Below are 24,175 nucleotides of genomic sequence, written 5' to 3' on the forward strand. Positions count from 1 at the left end.
TTTAAGAATAACTTCCGTGTTTATCACGTGGTTTGTCGTCGCACGGAAGAGACGCGCGGAGTTTGTTTTCATTCATCACCCACGTTGTCAAAGCGGATGGAGAGATTCTAATCTTTCAATGTACCATCATGGACGGTATAAAGGATTGTGTTGAGTGTATTACTGATGCATACACATGTCTTCTCAACGGATCACCTCCGAACCAAATCGCCAGTGATTTAGTAACCAATATATGTGCAGTACTATGTCGAAATGTTACTCTGCAAGACGATTCGTGCTTGTTGTGTGCATGGAGTAACACTGCGAAATGTTCCCATGTAAATATGACCGAGCTGACTTGTATCACTCTGACGCTGGTCGACAAGATACATGTCGATCTCATGTCTCAGACCATGCGGCCAGAAACTACTCTGTACCTCTCGCAAATCCAACAAGTGTTTCAAGAGGCAAATGTCATGTCCAGACTTGTGAGTATTCTAAAGGTACTGACTCTTAACGAATGATAAATTAACAGCTGGATGCATTGAAATTAATATGCTTACCCTGTGAAAGGTTCATCGATTCCACACCGACGACCAGATGATATCCCATTTGGCTGCCAAATGTGTATCATCATACGTTTCCTACCAGCTCCATACTTCTGTAAGCATTGAGGTAGTTTGTGCATGATATGACGGGATAAAATTGCTATTGACATAATCATATAATACTATATTATTATATTGCTTATTGCTGTTCAGCGTGTTGTCGAGTCTACTCTGCTGACATTATTTTCCATTTTAAAGGGGGAAATCAACCAAATCTGGCAACAGACATGTGTGCAGGCATTTCAGAACGGCCCCACTGGCAAAGAACTGGATCCATGCATGTGGTCTTTCATCAGTGTCTTTAAAATACTTCTTAAACACTCAGACAAAAGAAAAACGGGTGCGTGTGGCGTGCATGTCTCCAGTTGCTTATTTACTACCATACAGTTTTAATGTTCTTCTCAGTCTAATTGAGCTTACTCTTTCACCACCAGAGATTCTCCAGAAGCTTCTAATGGCCTTCGATCCCCACCTGACTACTCTAGTCTCTCGCTTCCTCCCTGAGGAGGAAGTCGACGACGGACTGTCTGCGGTGCATTTACCCACCAACACCCGCAGCTGGGGCGTGACCTTCTCCTCCCTCCTGGACCTGTTGGAGATCCTCTGTGCCTCCAGGTTGATGTGCAGCACCGACGTTTGCTCACCATGCCACAGACTGGCGTACACAAGAGCACGACCCCTCATTAAAACAACCGCCTCCTCCTCCTGCGACTACATCCTGAAGAGGCGCGTACTGCTGCTCATGAAGAGGACTCTGCTTCAGAAGGCCGGAGAGGACCTGGCCCTCGGGGAGATCTCGGCCCCGGCGTCCAGAGATGAGCACTTCGGGACCGATATGGGGGCACTGGCGGACACCGTGTTGGGAGCGGTCTCTGCCGAGTGGTTGAGGTTCGTACCCGTGGAGATGGTGGCGGCAGCCTCTTTTGGAGGACCTTACCGTGGTCCCGGCCAGGGAGGCGGTCGGAATCGGAAGCCAGACCACGTGATGCTCAGAGCGGTTGGTCTGGTGGTCCTCAAGTCCCTGGAGCTGACACTGCAGACAGGAGCAGGTACAATCATCGCATTCATTCGTTGTGTCCTGAGGAGTGGGTTATGCCGCTAGCTAGGTCGGGAAATGTCTGTCGAGCTAGAAGCTCAACTCTATAGAACACTTCACATAACTGATTCAACAGCGCCTTACAAAAGATGCACAGTAGAGGGCAGCATCGGACAGTCTGTTACAATACACAAAGTCACTTATTCTTTTTTTTTTGGACAGCTGCTGACCGCACCGTGGAAGCATGTCTTGGGGTTTTGTTTGGGTTCCTGCAGGACCGTGGGGTCCCGCTGGCAGAGTCCTCCCACCTCTGCTGCTGGTACCTGCTGGTCTTCACCGAGCAGGACGATGACATGATGGAAGCGGCCAAAACGTTACTCGCCCTGTACCTTCGTTACAACAGGTGCGGGAAAACATCATGAGTTCTGTAGCATGAATGAAATCATGCATGTTTTGGTTTTTTTATGGAAGAAATACCTAGTCTTGGTTACCGCCATCTTTTCCTCCTGAAAATGAAAGATCATTGTCTTGAATAACTGGAATAACAAGAAATAACTGCAGCACCATGACAACCAGTATTTAAACAATGAGAAAATGGTCTGCAGATGACCATAGAAAGACACAGATTTGTTAGGCAAGCAACATGATTCTTTGTACAGGGATATTGGCCATAAACTTGGTGTTATCTTGCTCATATTTGGTAGTGGGAAAGAAGGAAAAGGGTATTTTATCTTTTATATCCAAAAGAGAAGCCATGAAAACTTTTTGATTGAATGTTGTGTGTCGGTTTTTGCCAAGCGTTTTTTCTTAGCCATACTTTTTTCGAGCTTTTGCTGTGATCAACATTTTTATTCTAAGAAGGGAGAACCTTCACATCTCAAAAGGGCATCAATCCTGTAGGTGTCTATTGAATGCAAAGACCATTCTAATTCAAATGTAATGAAGAAAGCCCATTGAAGGAGATCCCGGTCTGTGCGTTGTTGTGTCCTCCTCAGCCGGTGTCCTGGTCTAAATCCCGAGGCTGTGTCGGCGACGTCCTGCTCCTCTGGTTTCAACCCCCACTGCCACTTCCTGCTCTTCCTCCGGAGCGTCTCCTTTGATCCCAGCACCCTCCTGGACTTCCTCATCTCCTCGGAAACCTGCTTTCTGGAGTACCTGGTGCGCTACCTGAAGCATCTCAGGGCGGACTTCCCGGGATTCTTGCTGGCGTGTCGGAAAATGGAGGAATCTGACCCTCGTGTTCGAGCACAGCTTTCATTTTCCGTACCGGTGCGTGTCGGAACGCCGGGAACCACACACGCAGCCTCAGATCGTGACCGGACCAAGCTATTTACCAGGCGTACCGCACACGTGCCAACCAGACCGGCGTCTACTGGTTTGGGCTCTGGGCTTTGCCTAGTTGACTACAGTAGCTCGGACGAGTCCGGTTCAGAAGAGATGGAGGTCTCGCAAGCTTCGCACAAGGATGCTGACGAGGGGAACAGGAGAGCGAAGCTTCCTGACTCTGAGAAACGTGCCATGTCTGCACCAGCAGACGACAATCTACCTGACAGAACAGCTCAGGTGCAGGATGTAGTGTGTGACCATGGGCAAGAGAGGCCAACACCGTATTTGGGCCTAGCAGCATCACAGTTTGGACAAACAACAGGATTGGCTCACACGCAAGGTGGTAGAACATTGACCAGATCCCTGTTGTGCCTGTCAGACCTTAGAAGGGTTGTGGCTAAGCTTAACACCAAAAATCTGTTTCCCTATAACCCCAAGTCGCTACTTAAACTCTTGGCACAGGCTGAGGAGGTGCATCTATCTCACCTGTCACCTAACACCTAGACTTATAAACGATGAAATCTATGCATTTGGTGTTTTGTATAGTGGGCTTTGAATATATCTCTATAGGAGAATATGGTTTGGTGTTATGATGACAATGTACTATTGAAATGAAATTGATGGGACTGTATAACATTTGTATATATTATAGGACATGCATGATACCGATGCTGCCTTATAAGGAACCCCACAGAGCGTCATTATATAGTGGGTATATAGTCATTTCATGTATAATGTCAAAGGTCAAATCTTGCATATAAATGTGTTCTCACCATGACCAACCATATTTCTTATTTTGATTAAATTATCTGACGATAATCAATGCTGGCCCCACCCTGGCTCCCTGTTTGTTCATCAGATGAGGATCACAATCAGCCTCACTAGCCATTAGTTAATCATTGTGTATGGCGAGGAACGCTGGCTTTCCGTGTAGCTTGGCAGGGTGTACCATGTTGAACTATGCCTTGTTTGTTTCGTTTATCAGTCCACACACACACGCCCATCCTCAGCCATGTACTTTTATTGTTTACGTCTTTTTTTTGTCTATTATGTAAAAATGGTCCATCACATCATTACCATATCCTTATCGCTAAGTGCAACCACATCAGGTTCACCAATGCATACATTCAGATCTATATTAGGTGACCGCGTTGCGCCCAGTGTGGGAGACTAGCGCCCTTTCTACTTTATCAGGGGCACAATGCAAACAAGGCGGCGGATCCCTGCAGGCCGGCCAGGAAAACTGTGTGTGTGTGTGTGTGTGTGTGTGTGTGTGTGTGTGTGTGTGTGTGTGTGTGTGTCTGTGTGTGTGTGTGTGTGTGTTTCACTCTCCACCCCCCTCACTCCTGCGCTTGCTACCTGAAGGGAGGAGGAAAACAAAACAGCTATGTAATTGTGTCCTATGCAGGGTGTAACCGTAAAGCACCTCAAACAAAGAGACAGTGCCTTCATAGCAACGTGCTGCTCAGGGGAATAGAGGATTCAGGTATTCGCTTCAGATATCCCCGAGCACACACAGGATCAACAATATATAGAGAGGGAGCGGCAGCCGCCTATGTGTTACTGACGTGACTATATAGGTAAGTTTTCTCCGACCTTGGAATGTGTTGGGTGAAACGATGATGCTTTCTATTTAATTTATATCACAGAAATTAGTAACGCTTCAAAATGTGAAAAATGATATTATTTGACGGTGGAAGTTGCGTTGATGGCAACAAGGGATACTCGAAGCCGGGGTGGTGTTTTGTAGAGGGGATATCGACTTGGGAAGTCTGCCCGCAGGTGAAGTGCTCTGGAAGTTTTGTCATGGTTGGATTAGGATGAACAGAGCTCCTGTTATTGCAACCTGTTAACAGGTGGATTAGAGATCACTGCAGAATCCAATGTTTTAAAGCCTTTCAATCTGTGTTGAATTCATGTTTTATTTTTATTAGGATTAGATTTTTCCATTATTTCATGTTTTCCATTTTTTTACAAAGCTGTCCAGTCTTGTTACACACAAAGTTTCTAGCAAAGGGCATTGTTTTACCCACTTCTTATTGGCCCACTGTATGAAATAGTACATTGCCGTACAGCTAGTATGCTGTGGTAGACTTGCAACTGTGGAAGAATTGGGCATTCTCTTGGATAGAGTGTTTTCTTCTACATGGCTGAATTAATTCCCAGGGAAAAGAGAGGGCTTTTGTGCAACAAAAGAATAGTCCCCAAAGGACTGTCAATCAGTGCAAAGCAGGGCATTACTCTGTCCACAAACGACTGATTGTGAGATTAAGTTACTGAAACACATCGCGGTGGGTAACTTTCACTGTTTCCTCACTTTTCATAGCAAGATATAAAACAATCACAAAGTAGGCCTACTGCCTCATTAAAGAGTGTAATCTGTCACACTGTGGAAGAATTGGGCATTCATCTAAGTCATTGGTAGCAGCAACTATTTTCTCTGCGTATTCTTTTTTATTTGGTTTTGAAAATAATACATGCATGCAATTAATCCTTCTGCTTGGCTAGTTGCACTCTAAAGTCGTTTGACAAGGTGGTTCGGTGTGTGTGTGGGAACCGTTCACCAAATGTGCTGACACAAGCTATGGCATCATGGGGGCCCCTGACCGACCAAGGCCATGAAGTGCAATGCACCCCAAGGCCCACACATGTTGTTATTAAACCGCTCTATATTCAATGACACAAGCGTGGTTGTACGTTAATATTTTGCCTTAAGCGATTGAGCATATTTATCCACAGGAAGACTTGCTGAGTATCACATGCTCCCTGCCAAGCACCGGAACTGTTGTTGCTGAGGTACTAACGGAATCTCCTATGGGAAAGCTCCGATGGAGTTCCACCCGAGGAAAACGGGGACAGTTACCCCGGCATTTGTTTCATTACTGTCACCCAGGGAGACCAACGGATCAATGTTGCAAAATTCCACCTGTTTTCAAGCTGAGGGCCTGTGCGGCAACTCTCCCCTTGTGCATTGGCAGCCATCGTGGCCGCCTTCCTCTGTGATTCTTGGCCCCTCGATTGAATACTAATAGCCCTGTTTGCGTGCTCTTCTCTTTGGATGTTTTGTAGACAAGTTGGCTAAACACACAGTAGCCGCAGATAGGGGTTGACCGCGTTGTCTCTGAAGCGACAGTTAGCTCCCTGGTTGTTGACTGTTGCTGCACATGTGTTTGACCTCAAAACAGACGACATATAGCAAACACTCCCTTTCTGCCTCTCTCGCTGTACGCAGAGTCGCACACTTGCTTTCCCTTGTTTGCTTGCCTTTCTCTTTCTCCATGCTTTCCATTTAGCCCTTTATGTCTCTGGCTCTCTCCATTCTCTCTCTCTCTCTCTCTCTCTCTCTCACTCTCTTTGCATGATTGTTCTTTCTCTATGTAGCTCTTGTCTTCCCATGTGGGTTATGGCACTAGGCGTGGAGGTGTTTGGAAACAGGGAGAGCCGTTGAATCAGTATTTGTTTTGGAAAAGCAGCGCCTTGTGAGGACTTTAATGGGAGAGTGTTTGGTCGCTAATGGTCACAGCTCATGCAAAGTAAAACCTTTTTTCAGGAGCTTGACGTCACAGGAAATGAACAGCAAACAAAGTCATTGCCACATTTTTTATTTTGTCTGGGTTCTCAGTTCTCACTGGGGTTGGAAAAGGTTTCGGAAGTGCCCTAAGGACTCGGTCATCAAAACCTATAATCCCTTTTTTGTAATTAAAAGGGTTTTGTGCAACTAGTACATAATAACATTAATTAAAATGTGTGTTTGGTGACAACTCTTACTCAAATTTACTCAGTGTAAACATCACTTATTTGTGTGTGTTTGTGTGTGTCTGTGTTTATACGAGTGTGTGTGCGGTGTGTTTGTTGGGGAGGAGGGGGGTGGGGGGGGTCACCAGGGGTGCCTATAAACGATCAATCGTTTGGAGAACAAATCATGCAGTATTAAACGCAGGCTACATGGTTGGGAGTGACCCCTCAGCCGATCCTATCCTCCACCCATCATCTCCATCACCATCTCTCCCAGGTTGTGTATGGGACCGCTGCCCCCCAGGGCGGAGCAGGGATGTTCGACACACTGTACGACTGCTTCTGGTGGGACCGGATGTGGCTGCCTGGCAACCTGACGTGGGCGGACCTGGAGGACAGGGACGGACGGGTGTACGCCAAAGCCTCCCATCTCTACGTCACCGTCCCCTACGCCCTGGTCTTCTTGCTGGTCAGATACACGTTTGAAAGGTCAGTGATGCACTCCCACGTCTCCTCCCTTCGTGTTAGACTCTCTGCTGTTCCATCGCCCCCACTGCTAACGAAATGAACGCTAAAATGGTCTAGTGATTCCTTGATATGTTGTAGTGCTCAGAGCCTAATAAAGAGAGGTCCTGAGTCAGCTGAAAACACTTTCACCCAGAGAGAACATTTCAAGGACAGGGCTGAATAATGGAATCCCTGAGCATTTGGTTCTCACATAGCTGTTGGTTGCAAGTTTATCTGTGTGGTTCTCTTTGTGTGTGTGTGTGTGTGTGTGTGTGTGTGTGTGTGTGTGTGTGTGTGTGTGTGTGTGTGTGTGTGTGTGTGTGTGTGTGTGTGTGTGTGGTATCTTGCTAATGGAAATGTGTTATCCCAGGTTCATCGCCACACCATGCGCTGCCTACCTTGGGATCAAGGAGCGAGTTCATCTGAGGGTCACTGACAATCCCATCCTTGAACTTCACTATCTCTCCCACACCAGAAGCCCTGGCCAGGTAAAAGGTCACCTGGTTTAAAGTGAGAGCGAGTCTCTCAAACCTGGCCGGTCAACTTGACTTTGATTGATGGGTTGTTGTTGTTTTGGTCTTGATGAGCTCCATGTGAATGCTGATGGTGGAATTAACTAGTGATTAGATTATCCCTTTAACAAACGCTGATGAATCCCTCTGCCAAACCCTGTTGACATTAGCAGGAACACACTGCACTCAGAACTATCAACCTTTCTACTATTTTATATAGCTCTTTTCCAAATCACTTAACACAATATGATGAATTATACAAGAGTGAAACAAGCAAAAATGTATAAATTGATCATGGATACCTTTAAAGGCATATCCTATGAGCGGTGAAAGAGGGAAAGAGATGAGGGAAGCTAGATGAAAGTAACGTTTTCAACTTTCAACAAATTACACCTTTTGTTAATTCGAGCAATATTATTGACGCATCTTTTCCATTCATATGTACACTGTATTTCTATGGGATTTTCTACCTTCATGGACATAACAGTGAAGACAGGAAATTGAATTAAAAGAGATAGGGAATGAGGCTCAAATCCCACCTGGCTCACAGCAAGCCAGTTAGCACACTAGCAGGTTGAGCCACCATGCCGCCATTTGTGATCGGCTCCATCTCCTTATCAGTTCATCTGTTTACATGCGTTCATGTTTGTGCCCCATGTCACACCTTTGCAGTCTGCTGTCGATGGGCTGTCCAAGAAGGGTGGCTTGTCAGGCAGGCAAGTTGAGCGCTGGTTCAGAAGACGACGCAATCAGGACCGACCCGGAGTCCTCAAGAAGTTCAGAGAGGCCAGGTCAGCACTCTGTCTCTCCCTTTATCTTTGTGCGTCTCCTTTTCTTTCTCTCTCTCCTTTTATTTTTCTCACTCTCCCCCACTTCTCTATCTCCCTCTTTCTCTATAAGTCTGTCTCTGTCTATCACTTGCTCTTTCTACCTCTCTCTCTTCCTGTTTTTCATGAACAGTCTTTATTGTTCTTCCTCTCCCTCTCTCATCACCGCCTCTCTCTCACACTGTCTCTCTCTTGCCCTCTCTCTCTCTGTCCTGGTATTCTAATACAAGTATATGACCGTATCATAACTGCCATATACTGTGATAACGCATGATAACCAATCCACTAATCATGGGCCTTTTGTGTCTTTGTCGTACAGTTGGAGGTTTGTCTTCTATCTATTCACATTTTTCGGAGGAATTTTAGTTCTGTATGATGTAAGTATACCTACACAATATAGAAACATATGGTATAGCACAGTGGACGATCTTTGAGGGTTTTCTGTTGCCATACTGTGTTCAGCACCATGCAGCCACTAGCCTAAACAAAACCTGAAACACATGACTTTACATTCTATACAACAATGTTTTCAAATGGACTGTTGTGAAATTGTTTCAACACGGGACTGATCGTAACTGTCTTCATTGTATTAATACAATAGCCAGGGTAGCCAAGTCAATTAGATATGCACACACACATACACACCCAAACACACACACAAACCCATGCAGAAACAGACTAATAAACACACACACACACACACACACACAAACACACACACACACACACACACACACACACACACACACACACACACACACACACACGCACACGCACACGCACACGCACACACACACACACATCGGGAGCATATTTATTTTGGCTTATGTGGAGCATCTGTCTTGACTCATTTTGTTGCGGAGAGCGTTTGTCCAGGGAGAAATACAAACAACCAAACTCCAACCACCAAACATAAGTGAATATTGTATTCCTGTCTCGACTGTTTTACAGAAAGAATGGTTCTATGATACTCGACAAGTGTGGACAGGATTCCCAAAGCAGGTCAGTGAGTGACAAGACGCTGGTGTGTTCTCACCATTCATGTGTAAAAAGCCAAGAATGGCTTCAACCTCACTGCCATGTCAGATCCATCACTCCCCACCCCTGAAACCATTACCACATGTACATAATGCACACATGCAGGCATAATGTGTAATGCATCCACATCCATTACTGATAAACGCTTGACGTAAAGCTCCGCCGTTCCAGCAGGCCGCTGATAATAGTTTTCATGTTGGCTCAAACAACTCCTTATTTAGAAATGTACCACGGTTCTTGTACATGCGTGTGTGTGTGTATATGTGTGTTTGTGTGTGTATGTGTGTATACGTGTGTGTTCTTCTTTTTTAACAATGTGTGTGTGTGTGTGTGTGTGTGTGTTTATGTGTGTGTGATGTTATTTAAAAATGAGGAACACTGTGTGTGCGTGTGTTTGTGTGTGAGTGTACTTTTATTTAAGTGTGTGTGTGTGTGTGTGTGTGTGTGTGTGTGTGTGTGTGTGTGTGTGTGTGTGTGTGTGTGTGTGTGTGTGTGTGTGTGTGTGTCTGCATATGCTGCATCCGTGTGGTCCTCACGGTGTGCCAGAGAAGCTAATCAGGAGTTCTATGAGGTCACTTGTGGCACACTGGCCCCAGGATTATAGATGATCCCAGAGCTACGTTATCAGACATGTGTGTGTTTTCTCCCTTCCTTTCAGGAGGGTGGTGGACTGGTGGTGGGTGGGGTGAGGGTGGTAGGGGCTGGTAGTCGTAGGCTTCACAATGGAGAGAGCTTTAGCCATATAGAGTTGCTTCCTCCAAAATTGTGGGGCCTTTACACAAAGCCTACTGCCTACAGGGACAACCCCTTGGTTTACAGGGTGCTTTGTGTGACCGAGACGCAGATTGGGTTTACGCATTCTTTCCTGTGTGTGTGTGTGTGTGTGTGTGTGTGTGTGTGTGTGTGTGTGTGTGTGTGTGTGTGTGTGTGTGTGTGTGTGTGTGTGTGTGTGTGTGTGTGTGTGTGTGTGGGTGTGTGATTCTTTGTGTGGCCTATTTGTTCCTACAACTTTTTTTACCTTTGTTCTTTCATTCATTCTCGCTCTCTCTCTCTCTCTCTCTCTCTCTCTCTCTCTCTCTCTCTCTCTTCCTCTCCCCCCTCTCTATCTCACTCTCTCTCTTCCTCTCCCCCCTCTCTATCTCACTCTCTGTCTCCCTCTCTCTCTCTCTCTCTCTCTCTCTCTCTCTCTCTCTCTCTCTCTCTCTATCTCACTCTCTGTCTCTCTCTCTCTCTCTCTCTCTCTCTCTCTCTCTCTCTCTCTCTCTCTCTCTCTCTCTCTCTCTCTCTCTCTCTCTCTCTCTAGTCCATGCTGGAGTCTCAGTACTGGTATTACGTCCTTGAGATGAGCTTCTATGGGTCCCTGCTCTTCAGCATTACCTTTGATGTGAAAAGGAAGGTATGTATGAGCATCAGAGGTGGGGACACACCTCCAGCCTGACCGCTAGATCTGAGCATGTTTGGGATTAGACACTTGGAAGGCCAATGCTTATAAGTGACACGAGTGTCACACTATTTGTAAGCCTATTTATAGTTCTAAGGTTGTTATCTATACACACAAATAGTTTTTTGTTTGCCTTACAGGGCAACACATGAAGCTTATATCTGAGAGTATTATTAGATCAATGTGATAGAGTAAGATAGAGACTTCCATTTCAAAAGTTAAACCTGATGAAAAGGTCAATTTGCTTAAAACGTTGTATGTTAATGCCTTCCTTCAAGTATCCTCTAGCTGACTCATGAGGAGGAAATGAGACTATGCAAATTCCTACAATGCTTTGCTAATATTCACGTTGCACGGCAGCATCAGATTATAAAATCCTGTTGCGATACTACAAGTCTGCCGGTCTTAATCGAAACGTCCAGGTTTTCAGGGGGGGGGGAACAGGGGTAACATCTCTTGAGGTTCAGAAGGTAAACACTGTCCTGGTTCCTTCCCTCCAGGACTTCAAGGAACAGATTGTTCACCACCTGGCCACCCTGACTCTGCTCTCCTTCTCCTGGTGCGTCAACTACATCCGCATCGGGACGCTCGTGATGCTGGTCCACGACTCCTCCGACGTGCTGCTGGAGGTCAGTCAGGTCCGCACGTATGGCCAGGGTGTGTAGAGTGTACAGGGCTTCCCCCGGTCAGACTTTGACCCACGGTGATGCAGTATGATGGGACGACTGTAGGTGGAATGCAAACAAGATTTTCTCTTCCCTCTCTAAGGGCGCACTCACACTAGGCAAGTTTGCCTGTTCCGTGCTGCAGGAAGATTCAGCACGATTCCCCCCCTCCCCCCTCCCCCCACTGCTCCCAAAGGCCGTGGCCTGGGCACGATTGCTCCTTCATACATACGTCATCACGTCGTAATACGATAAATACGTCATCACCAAGCGTGGTGTCCAGCTGCGACTGAATGCTGTCGTCGGCCCAAATTTCAAGTAAACACTCGACTTCACTATCGCACCAACGTAAACCCACTCGTGAACCGCTTGCCGCCATTGTTTAAAATGATTGTGGTGGGGAACAAGGGCATGGCCCTATAAAGAAAGAAGGACTACGTCATCCAGCTCACGTTGCGTATCCGCGCGTGTCATCTCATTAGCATCTGTATTTTGGCCACGGCACACCTCTCCCAAGTGTGCCGTGGCCAAGGGGCTGTTCCGTGCTGGAATACGGATGGCGTGGTCACACTAGCCAAACGTTCTAGACTTTAGTATGCAAATGAGCTCGGGCACGGGGCCGCGGCCCGAGTGTGAGTGGCCCCTAACTCTCTCACTCTATCTCTCTCTCTCTCTCTATCGCGCTCTCTCTCTCTCTCTCTCTCTCTCTCTCTCTCTCTCTCTCTCTCTCTCTCTCTCTCTCTCTCTCTCTCTCTCTCTCTCTCTCTCTCTCTCTCTCAAACATACACTCTCTCTTTCACTCTTCTTCTCTCACTCTCTCAGGTTATTTTACCATCCCTAGCCCTAGCTGTAAATCAAACCCTTCTTTGTTTAACTGGAGATCATTTAACTCTACAAGTCGTGCATAGGTTTGTAGACATTCAAATCCAACCTAGCCTTAACCCTAACCCTGAAACCTAACTATAGCCCTAACCCCAACTCTTACCCTTTTACTGGAGGGCAATCAAGCCTACAAGTAAGGTCTAGGTGTAGACTTTAAACCCTAACCTAGCCCTCATCCTTACCGTAAAACCTAGCCCTAAATCATAGCCAAAGCCCTAACCATAGCCCTATCCCTAAGCCCTAGCCCTTACTGTAACACTTTAGGTCAGCTGAGTCCAAAAGTCTGGTCTAAGTTTATATTTGACTTGACCTAGCTTTGGCTGGGAATGATGCTGTGTGTTGTGGGGATGACTAACAACACCATTCTCTCTCCCTCTTATAGTCTGCCAAGTTATTTAACTATGCCAAATGGGAGAGGACGTGCAATGCACTGTTTGTTGTGTTTGCCATAGTGTTTATGGTAACAAGACTGATCATCTTTCCATTCTGGTAAGCCAACACATTACATGTGTGCGTGTGGGTGCGTGTTTGTGTGTGTGTGTGCGTACTGTGCATGATTGATACATTGCTTTTCTATTCATTACCAGTGTCCTTTTTATTAAGTCTTTATCTTCCCCGTTTCCCAGATGATAGCCCGAGGTGTACATTTCCTTTTTCATCGCTCTTAATCCTTTCCCCTGAATGAGGAGACGCCATGCATATGCAGAAGCCGATGTTTCAGTCAGCAGGAAAATCAATAGTCCAATTAATTATTTCTTTGGCTATTTGAAAGCTTACTCTGCATATCATTTGGCAAACACACTATGGGACAGTGATGATTACAACAAATCAGGGCAAATTTACAAGCTGGATTTGAAGGTTTTATGGAGCATCATTATAAAGTATTGTGGAAAAAGCTTAGTTGGAAAAACTGGAGTTTTTGAAGTTCTGTTCTGAAATTATGTGGCACTAAATGACGACTATTAACTACTTAAAACCTTAACTTTAATGGTTTTGGGTCATTACATTCGCCCATAAAAGTTCAGTCGGCTGCTGTAATTTGGTTCAGTTGCATGCTGGGAAGAGGAGTTCTGTGCCGTGGTTTTAACGTCTGATCTCTGTTCACCAGGCTGATCCACTGCACCTGGGTTTACCCGGTCGAGCACTACCCGCCCTTCTTCGGCTACTACTTCTTCAACGTCATGCTGGTGGTCCTGCTCTTGCTGCATATATTCTGGGCCTACCTCATTCTCCGCATGGTCCGCAAGTTCCTGTTCGGCAAGGTGAGACCATCCCGGGATTATCGCTTCCGTCCTGCCTGGTCGGTGTACCCAGCATTACCTTTTTCCAGAGATACAAACATACCACAAGTATGATATAAGAAACCAGGCTGTCAGAACCTGTCACAGGTAAACGTTCTAACCAGTGGCCGCTCAAAGCGCTAATATTCACCCATTCATGCACACATTCACACACTGATGGCGGTTTCAGCCATGAAATCAATCTTTTTTGTACTAAAAGATTGATATATTTGAATACACTATGACCGGAAAATACCTTATTTTAAGTGTATAAGTCACTAATTGGTAACAACATATTTAGTAGTTTGTAAATAGTTACATAGTACTTTGTTGTCAGTATGAAAGCGAAGATACAATAAATAAAGTACTCATTGGTCACCTCTGTCTTATTATCCAACATGTAATACATTGCATGCGTTTTGGAACATCACATCAGGTCTTCTTTTGCTTACTCAGCACACAATTTTATTGCAGCCTCAATCTCCTGGTGAGAGTTATTATATAGGGCTCTACACTTGATTGACCAGACGCACATTTAGAACACCGTTTTCCATTCTAGCTCAAGTTTCTTTCATGCTCCTTTCAGGAACATATCTTGTTCTCTTTTGTTCTCTCCATGTGCTCTAATTGAAAATGGTTGAGAGAGCTTTTCAGTCCCTTTATTTTCCTTCATCCCTCTCTCTCTCTCCTTTTATTTTCTACCCCTTTCTTTTCAAATCCTGTTTCATTTTCTTTTCTTTGTGTACAGATGACCAGAGACGAGAGGAGTGACCACGAAGAGGAGGATGAGGAGGAGGAAGAGGAGGAGGGCACTTCAACCGAGGAGATGGAGAGGAAGCAGAGCAATCATTCAAACGGCTCTGGACGGGTGGTCAGAAAGGAGGGCAAAAACGGCCGCTTTGGACATTTGTCTCTCGCGGAGACAACCTGCCAAGCAAAGACTGTGTACTGAGCTGGTGGCGTCTACAATAAATCCACGTTCGGAACAAATCGGAACGGTGCGTCTATGGAATGCCCGAGAACTGCAGCATTGGAATGTATTATGTTAAATGTTTAATATGCAATCAAATGTTTTTTTCTATACGGAGAAAATAACAACCAACAAAGTGTGCTTCAATTATTAAGCACACGCACGTATTCAAACAACTTGGAGAAATCTTTCGAGCATGCGCAGCATGCAGTGAGCGTCCCTCACATGCAGAGAAGGACGCTATGAACGGCTCTGCGGCGCTTGAGTTTTTCCACACGGTTGTCAGTAGCAATGCCCCCGGCTTTGTAAACATGGGAAGCGAGTAAGAAAAACAGGCGAACAAAAACACAAAAGCTTTTGTTTTCATTACTTGCGCCTAATGCATCCCATATTGTCGAAGGGGCTGCGGTAGTGACTTGCATACTGTCAAATGTCCCCCCCCCCCACCCCAGGAACAGCTGCCACTTCATCTATCAAGACCTGCTGGCAGTGTTGCCAGATTGGACCAGATTTCCCGACCAATCTGGCAACCGTGTCTGCAGCGCGTTGCAGCTAGACGTGGTCAGCGAGGGATGAAATGCACTCCAGTATCGCCCTGGGTTTCTCCAAATGCTCGTGTTTGGGGTGAGATGCTGGGAGTGTAGTGGTTGTAATGTCTTGGCTGCATGGCCTTCATTCTTTTATTTTTTTTTACCGGTTAAGGAGTAGATAAATGACTCAACGGCTGAAGGAAGGGAAACAACGGTTGAGAGTTTGCTCCGTCCAGCTGTGCTCTGCCGTTCCAGCTCACGTCTCACCTTACTTAATAACACTAATAGACGTAATAATCATTCCTTGTACAAATAAGTGTAATCGAATACCGGAGCGTTTAATGTGAGTTCATAGATCGTGAAGTACCAGGCCTATTGACTGAAACATGAAGTAATAGCAGCTTTTGTCTTAAAACCGTTTTTTTTTATGTTTACACATGGACTCTACTGGCGGGGCCAAGAAACCCATGGTTTCAGGTGATTGCTGAAGGGGTTTTAATATGCTTTCAATGTTGAAGGGATTCTTACAGAAAGCATAGTCTGAATGTTCAAATAAATTGAAGTATTAATTTTGGAAGTGTTGTAATGCAGGAAATAATAAAAAGATACCTCGTGGGTTAATGGACACGCATGGGCATGTAGGCTATCTCTCCTTTTATCTTTTAGGCTAAATACTGTTCCATCATTGCTGGTCTTTAATCAGACACTCTGTTGCTGTGTTTTATGACTTTGGTGCTGCAGGAATGAAACGGCATTAATTGAATAAATTCTTACCATTTTCATAGTCCTTCATATTATTTTTATTTTGTATTAATTATTTTCTAAGTTGCAATGAAGGTGTCACTGTTGTTCCGCTGGCGGCCACTAGATGGAGTACACCACCAGCATAGGCCGCCCTGTCAAAAGCTTTGCTGAGCTGCAATTTGACGACAAAATGGATTTGGACGGAAGATATGTACCTCAATCTCCCCTTCTCAATCAATCACAAACACACGCACGCACATGCACACACACGTAAACACACGCACACGCTCTCGCACCCGCACGCACAAACACACACACTCAGATTTACTTTTGCGCTTGCCCTCAACCTGCTCTCGGTGTTTAGTAAATAGGCCTACTCATCAATCCACCCGTGTGTGCAACCATCCATCCATCCATCAAACCGTCCATCCATCCATCCATCCATCCATCCATCCATCCATCCATCCATCCATCCATCCATCCATCCATCCATCCATCCATCCATCCATCCATCCATCCATCCATCCATCCATCCATCCATCCATCCATCCATCCATCCATCCATCCATCCATCCATCCATCCATCCATCCATCCATCCATCCATCCATCCATCCATCCATCCATCCATCCATCCATCCATCCATCCATCCATCCATCCATCCATCCATCCATCCATCCATCCATCCATCCATCCATCCATCCATCCATCTGTCTCTGATGGCCAGTCTTGCCTTATAATTGCCAGGTAGCTGAAGGATTAAGGATGAACCAAACGTTGAAACAACGGGCAACGCACCATAGGTTATGAAACGCGGTCTCTGATTGGCTGAACTCGGGGGGAGGGGGCGGGGGGGTGTCGCTCAATGATCACCTGTGCCGAACCAGAATCGACAACTGTCATAACATGCATGCGCAAACGGTGCACTACGGGAGACTTGGGTGTTACTAACGTTTGGTTCCTTTTGTTTAAACTTTCATTTGTGAAAGGCCAAAGTCTATATAGGCTATAGGGCCAAACAGTGTTTACATCTGTTATGGGTCTGGGGTCCTTTTAAGTCATTTGAAATAAATAGACAGTCGCACCTATTATCTTTATTAACAAAGATATTTGTGTTTATACATAGTTATTGTTCTGTTATGTGAGCATTATTTAGCTCCCGGCAACGTCACAACTGCACCTCTTCACTTGAACCCACGTGTAGGGTTTCAGAGCGACTCCTGACGGACAGCCTCAAGCACCAACGAGAGGGCAGAACCGCTTTACTGTATTACCTCTAAACCAATTGCGTTGACGGGGAGGCGTTGCCAATTTCCAGGAGGCATGCCCGGAGTTTCAAATTCACTTGGCTGAATCAACACTAACTTCTCAAACTTTAGAAAAGTTGTGCAGTCCTCTCTGGCTTCGCAAGCGCTTACACCCCCCCCCTCACCGGTCCTCTGCTTAGCTGTATCATGCATGACAGTCATGTTACACCGCTTGTCTTGCTGCTTTCATTCTTCTCTGTCGGGTTGATTGCGGAGACTGGTAAGTAGCCTATATGCGCTTATAGCGTTACGCATTACGCATTCACCACAGGCCTGTTCCTCTATTGGCCGGTTCTTCTCAATATCGTCGTTGGACAGATCCTTTATAGAAATAGAAAAACTGTGGTTTTCCTCGAAAAGCTTCTAAACAGCATTAGGATGCCTTCACATGTCCCTCTGGTCTTGTGCATGCTCATTGATAGGTTATTTGGACACTAACTTGTCCGGTATGTCTAATAATGTGTGCTTACAGCGACAGCGTTTGATGTTAGATGCATTGTTTAAGGGGAATAATTCTGATCTATTTTCTGCAAATATGACAGAAATGCCCAGGTATAAACCGACATAAACCTTCATGTCACTTGACCGACTGTGTTCTATCTTCCTGGTAGTTGTCCCAGAACTGGAGACTGATGAAGTGGTTCCCATGGTGCTATTTGGAGAGGACACACACCTGCTGCTGCAGGACCAGACCCGGCGTTACCGCGACCGGCGCTCCCCCCAGGACGTCCCGGGTGGTCACGACACAACTCATAAGGATCACTTACTTCTGTTGCTTCCCGCTTTCGGAAATAATCTTTACTTGAATCTTAGAAGCGACAACTCGTTCCTCTCTGACAACTTTGTCGTCGAGGAGAGGAAAAGAGGCAAGAGTCCCCAGCTGTCGCGGATCCCCCAGGGCCAGCTCTGCTTTTACACAGGATGGATAGTCAACCACACGGACTCGTACGCCTCGCTCAGTACCTGCGGAGGCCTGGTAGGGCAACACATACATCACCTCTTCTCTTTTCAGCTCACCTTTTACCGATGTTTAAAGTTAGCATAGCATGCACATATTTATGCATCATGCGCCAAGCCTTGCGTTTAAGTCAAATTTCTGGTAGGATTTCAATATATCACCCAAAAGTGTGTGAGTGCATAATCGACTCACTTAATTTAATTTCTGTCCAAGTAAGAAGCGTCAAAGTCCTGTCAGCTATAGCTGCTGCTGACCCTTGGTGTCTGGCAGGACACCCCAGAGCTGTCTGGCTCCTAAAGATTAGCTAGCTCTCGGGAAGCATGACTGTCACCATGGTGCCAAACAGTTTAGGCAGCTGATAGGCCTGGCTATGGGGTCACTCTGTCACAGGCACACACGCAAGCACGCACGCTCACACACACACACACACACACACACACACACACACACACACACACACACACACACACACACACACACACACACACACACACACACACACACACACACACACACACACACACACACACACACACACACAGCAGGTGTGTAGAGAGAAGGCGAGAGAGAGCCTGTGAGAGGGAGACACACACACACGCACACACACACACACACATACACACAACCGCATGAGCAAATATATGCACACTGACTAACACATGCAATCACTTTTTCTGTCCCTCTTTCTCTCACGCACTGCATACATGATACATGATGGATGATGCTACTGAAACACTGCATACATGATGTTACTGAAACACTGCATGCATGAAACATGTCTGATGCTACTGAAAAACTGCATACATGGCTGATGTTACGCCGGTAACACTGCATACATGATGTTACTGAACCACAGGATACAGGATCCATGCATGATGCTACTGAAATGACTCAACCATCCAGACATTCCAGTCCAGCGTTAGTGTGTGCGTTAGTAGTTTTAGTCAACCTACAGACACGTACAAACACAAAGCCGTCCTACTTGACATTTAATGTTAACACCCTAACGCGCCTTAGGGGAACATCTCAAGTATACCCAATTAGAACCCACAATGAAAGCAGAGAAACAGTCTACTTTGCCTTGATAGCCCTCTGAGAAGCGGGGATCTTGATTCTTATGGACTCTCATCCCGCTCCATGTGTGGCAAGGAAAACTAGGTCAGCTTTAGGATAAAGCTGGTGTGGGCCATCCTCTGCCCCAACAGAAGCACCCTTGGTCTCATTATTATGGTTGGCCAGTGCATGTCTGACACTGATCTCAAGGCAGTGCGGTCTGGGCTGGTAACACTATCCAGGCCCCCCAAAGCTCCCCTCTCCCCAAGCCCCAACCACACCTCCAGCACCAGCACCTCCAGCACCACCACCACCCTGTCTGCGTTAACCCTCGACCAGGCAGGGTCAGCTCTGACCCATATGCACTCTGAGGCGTTCACTCTTTTAAATGTTTCAGGGAGGCGCCCTCTCCAGGTGCTTTTTATTTGGCTGAGGGACAGGTCAAGGTGCCCCCCTCTCTTGCACACACACACACACACACACACACACACACACACACACACACACACACACACACACACACACATGGGAGTGCAAGAACAAACACGAACACACACACACACACACACACACACACACACACACACACGCGCACACACACACACACACACACACACACACACACACACACACACACACACACACACACACACACACACACACACACACATGGGCGTGCAAGAACAAAAACGAAAAAACGAGCGCACACACACACACACACACACACACACACACACACACACACACACACACACACACACACATGCTTGCAAAAACACACACACACACACACACACACACACACACACACACACACACACACACACACACACACACACACACACACACACACACACACACACACGCATGAGCACAAACACGCCAACACACACGCGCTCGCACAACACAACACCCTCCAGACAGGCTCTAAAAAGTAACAGTCTTTTTTTATGAAATGTCTTTTTCTCTGGCTGGCAGCACGGCTCAAGGGGGCTCACCTGTCCTGCAGGGCCTCAAAAGGGTCCAAACCCCAGGGTAGAGTGAAGCGGTGAGGATGCAGGGAGGGGGTGGGATCCGGGTAGATGCAGACATATCGACCATGCCAAGGACATGTTAGCCACAGTGGCTTTAACTCAATCCACCGCCACGTGCGTCTGTGTACACGCGCCGGTTGTCCTTGCATTAGCGCCAGTGTAGGCTCTAAAAAGGGAGTGTGCACGGGTCAAATCGAATCCCATTTACTCGTCTCCAGAGGCCCGGCGCATTGTAGCAGCTGTGCTTTGGACGCCTGGCTTTCCTCCAGACCTCCAGAAGAGGGAATGCCTGAATGCAGGCTAAATAAAGACAAAAAAAAGAATGCTTGCTTTACAGCGTTGAAAGGGATCGTTAGACAACGTTTTTCTTTTTTTTAGGCTTAAAGTTCTCTTGTTTTGTTTTGCAGCAGCCAATGTGCTATAACCTGACAGCCCCGTGTAGGGAAGGCTACCTCGGAATAGCTTCTCTGTGTTCGTAGAGCTGGAGATTGACTTTAATCCATCCTGCCGCTGGGCAACAATGTGTTGCAGCCTGGACTGACCCCTGTCTCTGGGGGGGTTAGCGCGTGGAATATACGACACAGGTGCCCTCTAGTCTGGGCGGAGTAGTGTTATAGGTAACACTGCATCATGGGTAATCTTAGAGGGCAGAATAGTCATCAGGGTGATGAGGGTGTCCCAGCCCCAAAAGTTTGTATGCATCCAAACCCATTCACCCCGACTCATTGATACAATGTATCTAAAAAACAAATCCACTGTAAGGCTCTGTTGATATAAGTGTCTGCTAGTCAGTAATACGAGGATGTGTGTCCCTAATACATGCGTTTACAAGGCCGGTACTGTTTTACCGTAAGAGCCAAACACCATTAGCCTCATGCAACCTAATGGAAAGTGACATCACCTTGTGCAATTAGCGTCACCAGGCCCTCTGCTGCCCTTGAGGGTTGACGTTTGGCGGCTAACTGGAGACAGTGATTCAAGCCATGCTCGCTCGTTATTTATCCTGTTTCATGCCTCTGAGTAAGTTATTGTTTGAGCGTACGACTGATGTGTTTCCGAGGGTTACATTAGATTTACTCGCATAGTTTGTAACTGGAGGGTCCGTGTTACTTCAACAAAAACCAACGTACCGTAATATGTGGATAAAACTCTAGCCTTCTCATTTCATAAAGATGTTGTCAGCATAACGTCTCTGTTTCGCAGAATAGGCCTCTCATCAACCTCCATTCTCTTCTGTTTCTTCTCTCTTTATTACTGTTTTAAATTATTCCACTAATCTATTTGACGATCTTCGGCTAATCTTTCACGTGGGGCATCTGGTAAGGGGTGTACCCAAGGGATGGATGTTCTCCATGGGAACACTATATTGTTGTCACGGATACAAATGAGGGCCACAAGTTTGAAGCCCTGTGAAATGATCCTCCCAAATCAAACCAGATGGACCTTTATGACACGGCCGTGAATCTCGGCCACATGTCCTCCTAGCTGCCGGTCTTCCTTAGGCTGTTCGATCCGCGCACGACTGTATGGTCCCGGGATGTTCGAGGAACGAATGAGCACAGTCACACACACACACACACACACACACACACACACACACACACACACACACACACACACACACACACACACACACACACACACACACACACACACACACACACACACACACACACACACACACAGGCACGCATACACTTCGCCGAACATGTGTGAGCACGGGTTTCGGTCTGGTGCACAGACCGTACCAAACCCTCGACAAGGCCCTGAGTGTTTTTTCTTGCCTGGTGTATCCTCAAATCCTCCCATGCTCAATGTCTCCATCGTAAATGGTTGTTATTTAAGGTTCATCTTGTATTTAGCGTCAAACATGCCTTAGCCAAGTACTGTAGATGATTTAGGCAGATAGTGATTATGGAATGTAAAAAGCACTCTGATTGGCTGAGGATATGCATTACAGTGAATCAGCTGCGTGAGGAGAGTAATAATTTAAACCAAAATATGACTTTGGCGATGATGCTACGACGCTAACGATGTATGACCATTCGTTCCTTCTCCCTCTCTCTCCCCCTCCATATCTCCCTCTCTCCCCCTTGCTCTCTCTCCCCCTCTCTCCCCCATGCTCTCTCTCCCCCATGCTCTCTCTCCCCGTGCTCTCTGTCCCCCATGCTCTCTCTCCCCCATGCTCTCTGTCCCCCATGCTCTCTCTCCCCCATGCTCTCTCTCCCCCATGCTTTCTCTTCCCCTCTCTCCCCCATGCTCTCTCTTCCCCTCTCTCCCCCGTGCTCTCTCTCCCCCTCTCCCCCATGCTCTCTCTCCCCCGTGCTCTCTCTCCCCCGTGCTCTCTCTCCCCCTCTCCCCCATGCTCTCTCTACCCCATGCTCTCTCCCCCATGCTCTATCTTCCCCTCTCTCCCCCATGCTCTCTCTCCCCCTCTCTCCCCCATGCTCTCCCTTCCCCTCTCTCCCCCATGCTCTCTCTTCCCCCCTCTCCCCCATGCTCTCTCTCCCCCGTGCTCTCTCTCCCCCGTGCTCTCTCTCCCCCATGCTCTCTCTCCCCCATGCTCTCTCCCCCTCTCTCCCCCGTGCTCCCCCCCCCCCCCCCACTCTCTCTCTCTCAGATGGGACTGGTCCAACTGGGCGAGCAGAGCGTGTTCGTCCAGCCCAGCAGCGACTCCTATGACCCGGCTCAGTCCTTCTCCGGGCTCAGGCACCGCCTCACCAGACAGAGACGCTCCCCCAGGCCGGGCCCCGGGCCGGGGCCAGGGCCAGGGCCCGGGCCAGGGCCCGGGCCGGGGCCGCACACCAGCCAGGCCGCCGGCCCGGTGGGTGGCAAGCCCTGCGGCACGGTGCAAGGTAAGCAGGCTGGGGGCCAGGCAGTTATTGCATTGTTCAGTCCGTCTGTGTTACGAGGGGGTGGCGGTTCTCTCTGTCTGGCGCGCCTGGGGAGTATGAACCGAATGGATTGAGTAATTGGTTAATTGGTTAATTAGGTCGATATTTAATAGGGGCGGGTTGGAGCAGCCTCATAAAGCAGCACCCTACATAGGCAGGGTAGTGTAGTGGCTACAGGGTGTTTAACTCCCAGGTCAGGGGTGTTGGGTTTGATGTTCCCTATTGACTGAAGCCTGTAGGCATCCTTGGAGACACCCAAACCCCTACCTGCTCCTTAACAGCACGCAAGTGTACACACTGCACTTTGGATAACAGCGTCGCCTAAAATGACAAAATAGTACATATAAAACCAAGGCATCACACTTAAATACCACTTCCCCTGAAAGTGGATTCAGCAGGTCGTGCTGCCCTTCCAACCCTCCCCCCTCGCCCCCCCCCCCCTCCCCGCCATCTCCCACTAAAAGAAAACGATCATCTTTTATTGTTACGACTTACTCGGAAAAACAGAGATGAGCGGAGCGAGCGAGCCACTGTCTCCCTGTGCCGCCACCCCCCCCTCCCTGCTGCTGTAGACGTCGAGGGTGGGGGGTTAACCCAACATCCTGCAGACTGGGCACTAATAAATCATAGGCTCCAGTGTGGCGTTTACTGGTATCTCCCCCCCACCCCCCCCCCGCCTTTGATGTCCATTCAGCTCCGGTGTGTGCTGTAAGAAGTGGTTGGCTGCGTGGCAGCTGTTTCCTTATTTAATGTGTATCTCATTCATCTGAAAAACGCTTGTTGGAACCTGCTGAGCAGCCCCCTTCTCCACTGCTAATGCTATCAAACTGCAGCCTCTCTCGCTCTCTCC

At 47.2% G+C, this 24,175-nt stretch overlaps 3 protein-coding genes across 5 annotated transcripts in view; all 3 read left to right on the top strand.

Annotated features, from left to right (window-relative positions):
* Positions 1-49: 49 nt before the first annotated feature.
* lins1 (lines homolog 1) lies at positions 50-3,776 on the top strand. Of its 2 annotated transcripts, none has more exons than XM_056607902.1 (6): positions 50-467; positions 553-654; positions 786-927; positions 1,022-1,636; positions 1,846-2,026; positions 2,619-3,776. In XM_056607902.1, the coding sequence occupies exons 1-6, from the start codon at positions 129-131 to the stop codon at positions 3,451-3,453; spliced, it is 2,214 nt and encodes a 737-aa protein (XP_056463877.1). In that variant the 5' UTR covers positions 50-128; the 3' UTR covers positions 3,454-3,776. The 2 variants fall into 2 exon arrangements, with proteins under 2 accessions (XP_056463877.1, XP_056463879.1); XM_056607904.1 differs by having other exon boundaries at positions 553-642.
* Positions 3,777-4,298: 522 nt separating this feature from the next.
* cers3a (ceramide synthase 3a) lies at positions 4,299-16,123 on the top strand. Its single transcript, XM_056608571.1, has 11 exons — positions 4,299-4,529; positions 6,962-7,173; positions 7,562-7,679; positions 8,376-8,494; positions 8,850-8,907; positions 9,482-9,532; positions 10,872-10,964; positions 11,510-11,638; positions 12,939-13,045; positions 13,665-13,818; positions 14,585-16,123. Exons 2-11 carry the CDS (start codon positions 7,001-7,003, stop codon positions 14,786-14,788), a joined length of 1,206 nt encoding a protein of 401 aa, XP_056464546.1. The 5' UTR covers positions 4,299-4,529; positions 6,962-7,000; the 3' UTR covers positions 14,789-16,123.
* A 1,273-nt stretch (positions 16,124-17,396) lies between these two features.
* Positions 17,397-24,175, top strand: part of adamts17 (ADAM metallopeptidase with thrombospondin type 1 motif, 17) — a 75,863-nt gene continuing 69,084 nt past the window's right edge. For both annotated transcript variants that reach the window (XM_056608567.1, XM_056608568.1), the window contains exons 1-3: positions 17,397-17,606; positions 17,998-18,362; positions 23,052-23,286. In XM_056608567.1, the coding sequence (XP_056464542.1) occupies positions 17,534-17,606; positions 17,998-18,362; positions 23,052-23,286 (673 nt within the window). In that variant the 5' untranslated portion in view covers positions 17,397-17,533. The remainder of the gene's footprint in view (positions 17,607-17,997; positions 18,363-23,051; positions 23,287-24,175) is intronic.

The sequence above is a fragment of the Gadus chalcogrammus genome, chromosome 14, assembly GCF_026213295.1.
Source record: "Gadus chalcogrammus isolate NIFS_2021 chromosome 14, NIFS_Gcha_1.0, whole genome shotgun sequence".
NCBI classification, from domain to species: domain Eukaryota; kingdom Metazoa; phylum Chordata; class Actinopteri; order Gadiformes; family Gadidae; genus Gadus; species Gadus chalcogrammus.

Excerpts from the sequence above, each read along its gene's own strand:
- lins1 (XM_056607902.1), top strand. The coding sequence starts at position 129 with ATGGACGGTATAAAGGATTGTGTTGAGTGTATTACTGATGCATACACA. Across the intron at positions 468-552 it reads CAAATGTCATGTCCAGACTT|GTTCATCGATTCCACACCGA; the intron begins GTGAGTATTCTA and ends ACCCTGTGAAAG. Across the intron at positions 2,027-2,618 it reads CTGTACCTTCGTTACAACAG|CCGGTGTCCTGGTCTAAATC; the intron begins GTGCGGGAAAAC and ends TGTCCTCCTCAG.
- cers3a (XM_056608571.1), top strand. The coding sequence starts at position 7,001 with ATGTTCGACACACTGTACGACTGCTTCTGGTGGGACCGGATGTGGCTG. Across the intron at positions 7,174-7,561 it reads GTCAGATACACGTTTGAAAG|GTTCATCGCCACACCATGCG; the intron begins GTCAGTGATGCA and ends GTGTTATCCCAG. Across the intron at positions 10,965-11,509 it reads CCTTTGATGTGAAAAGGAAG|GACTTCAAGGAACAGATTGT; the intron begins GTATGTATGAGC and ends CCTTCCCTCCAG.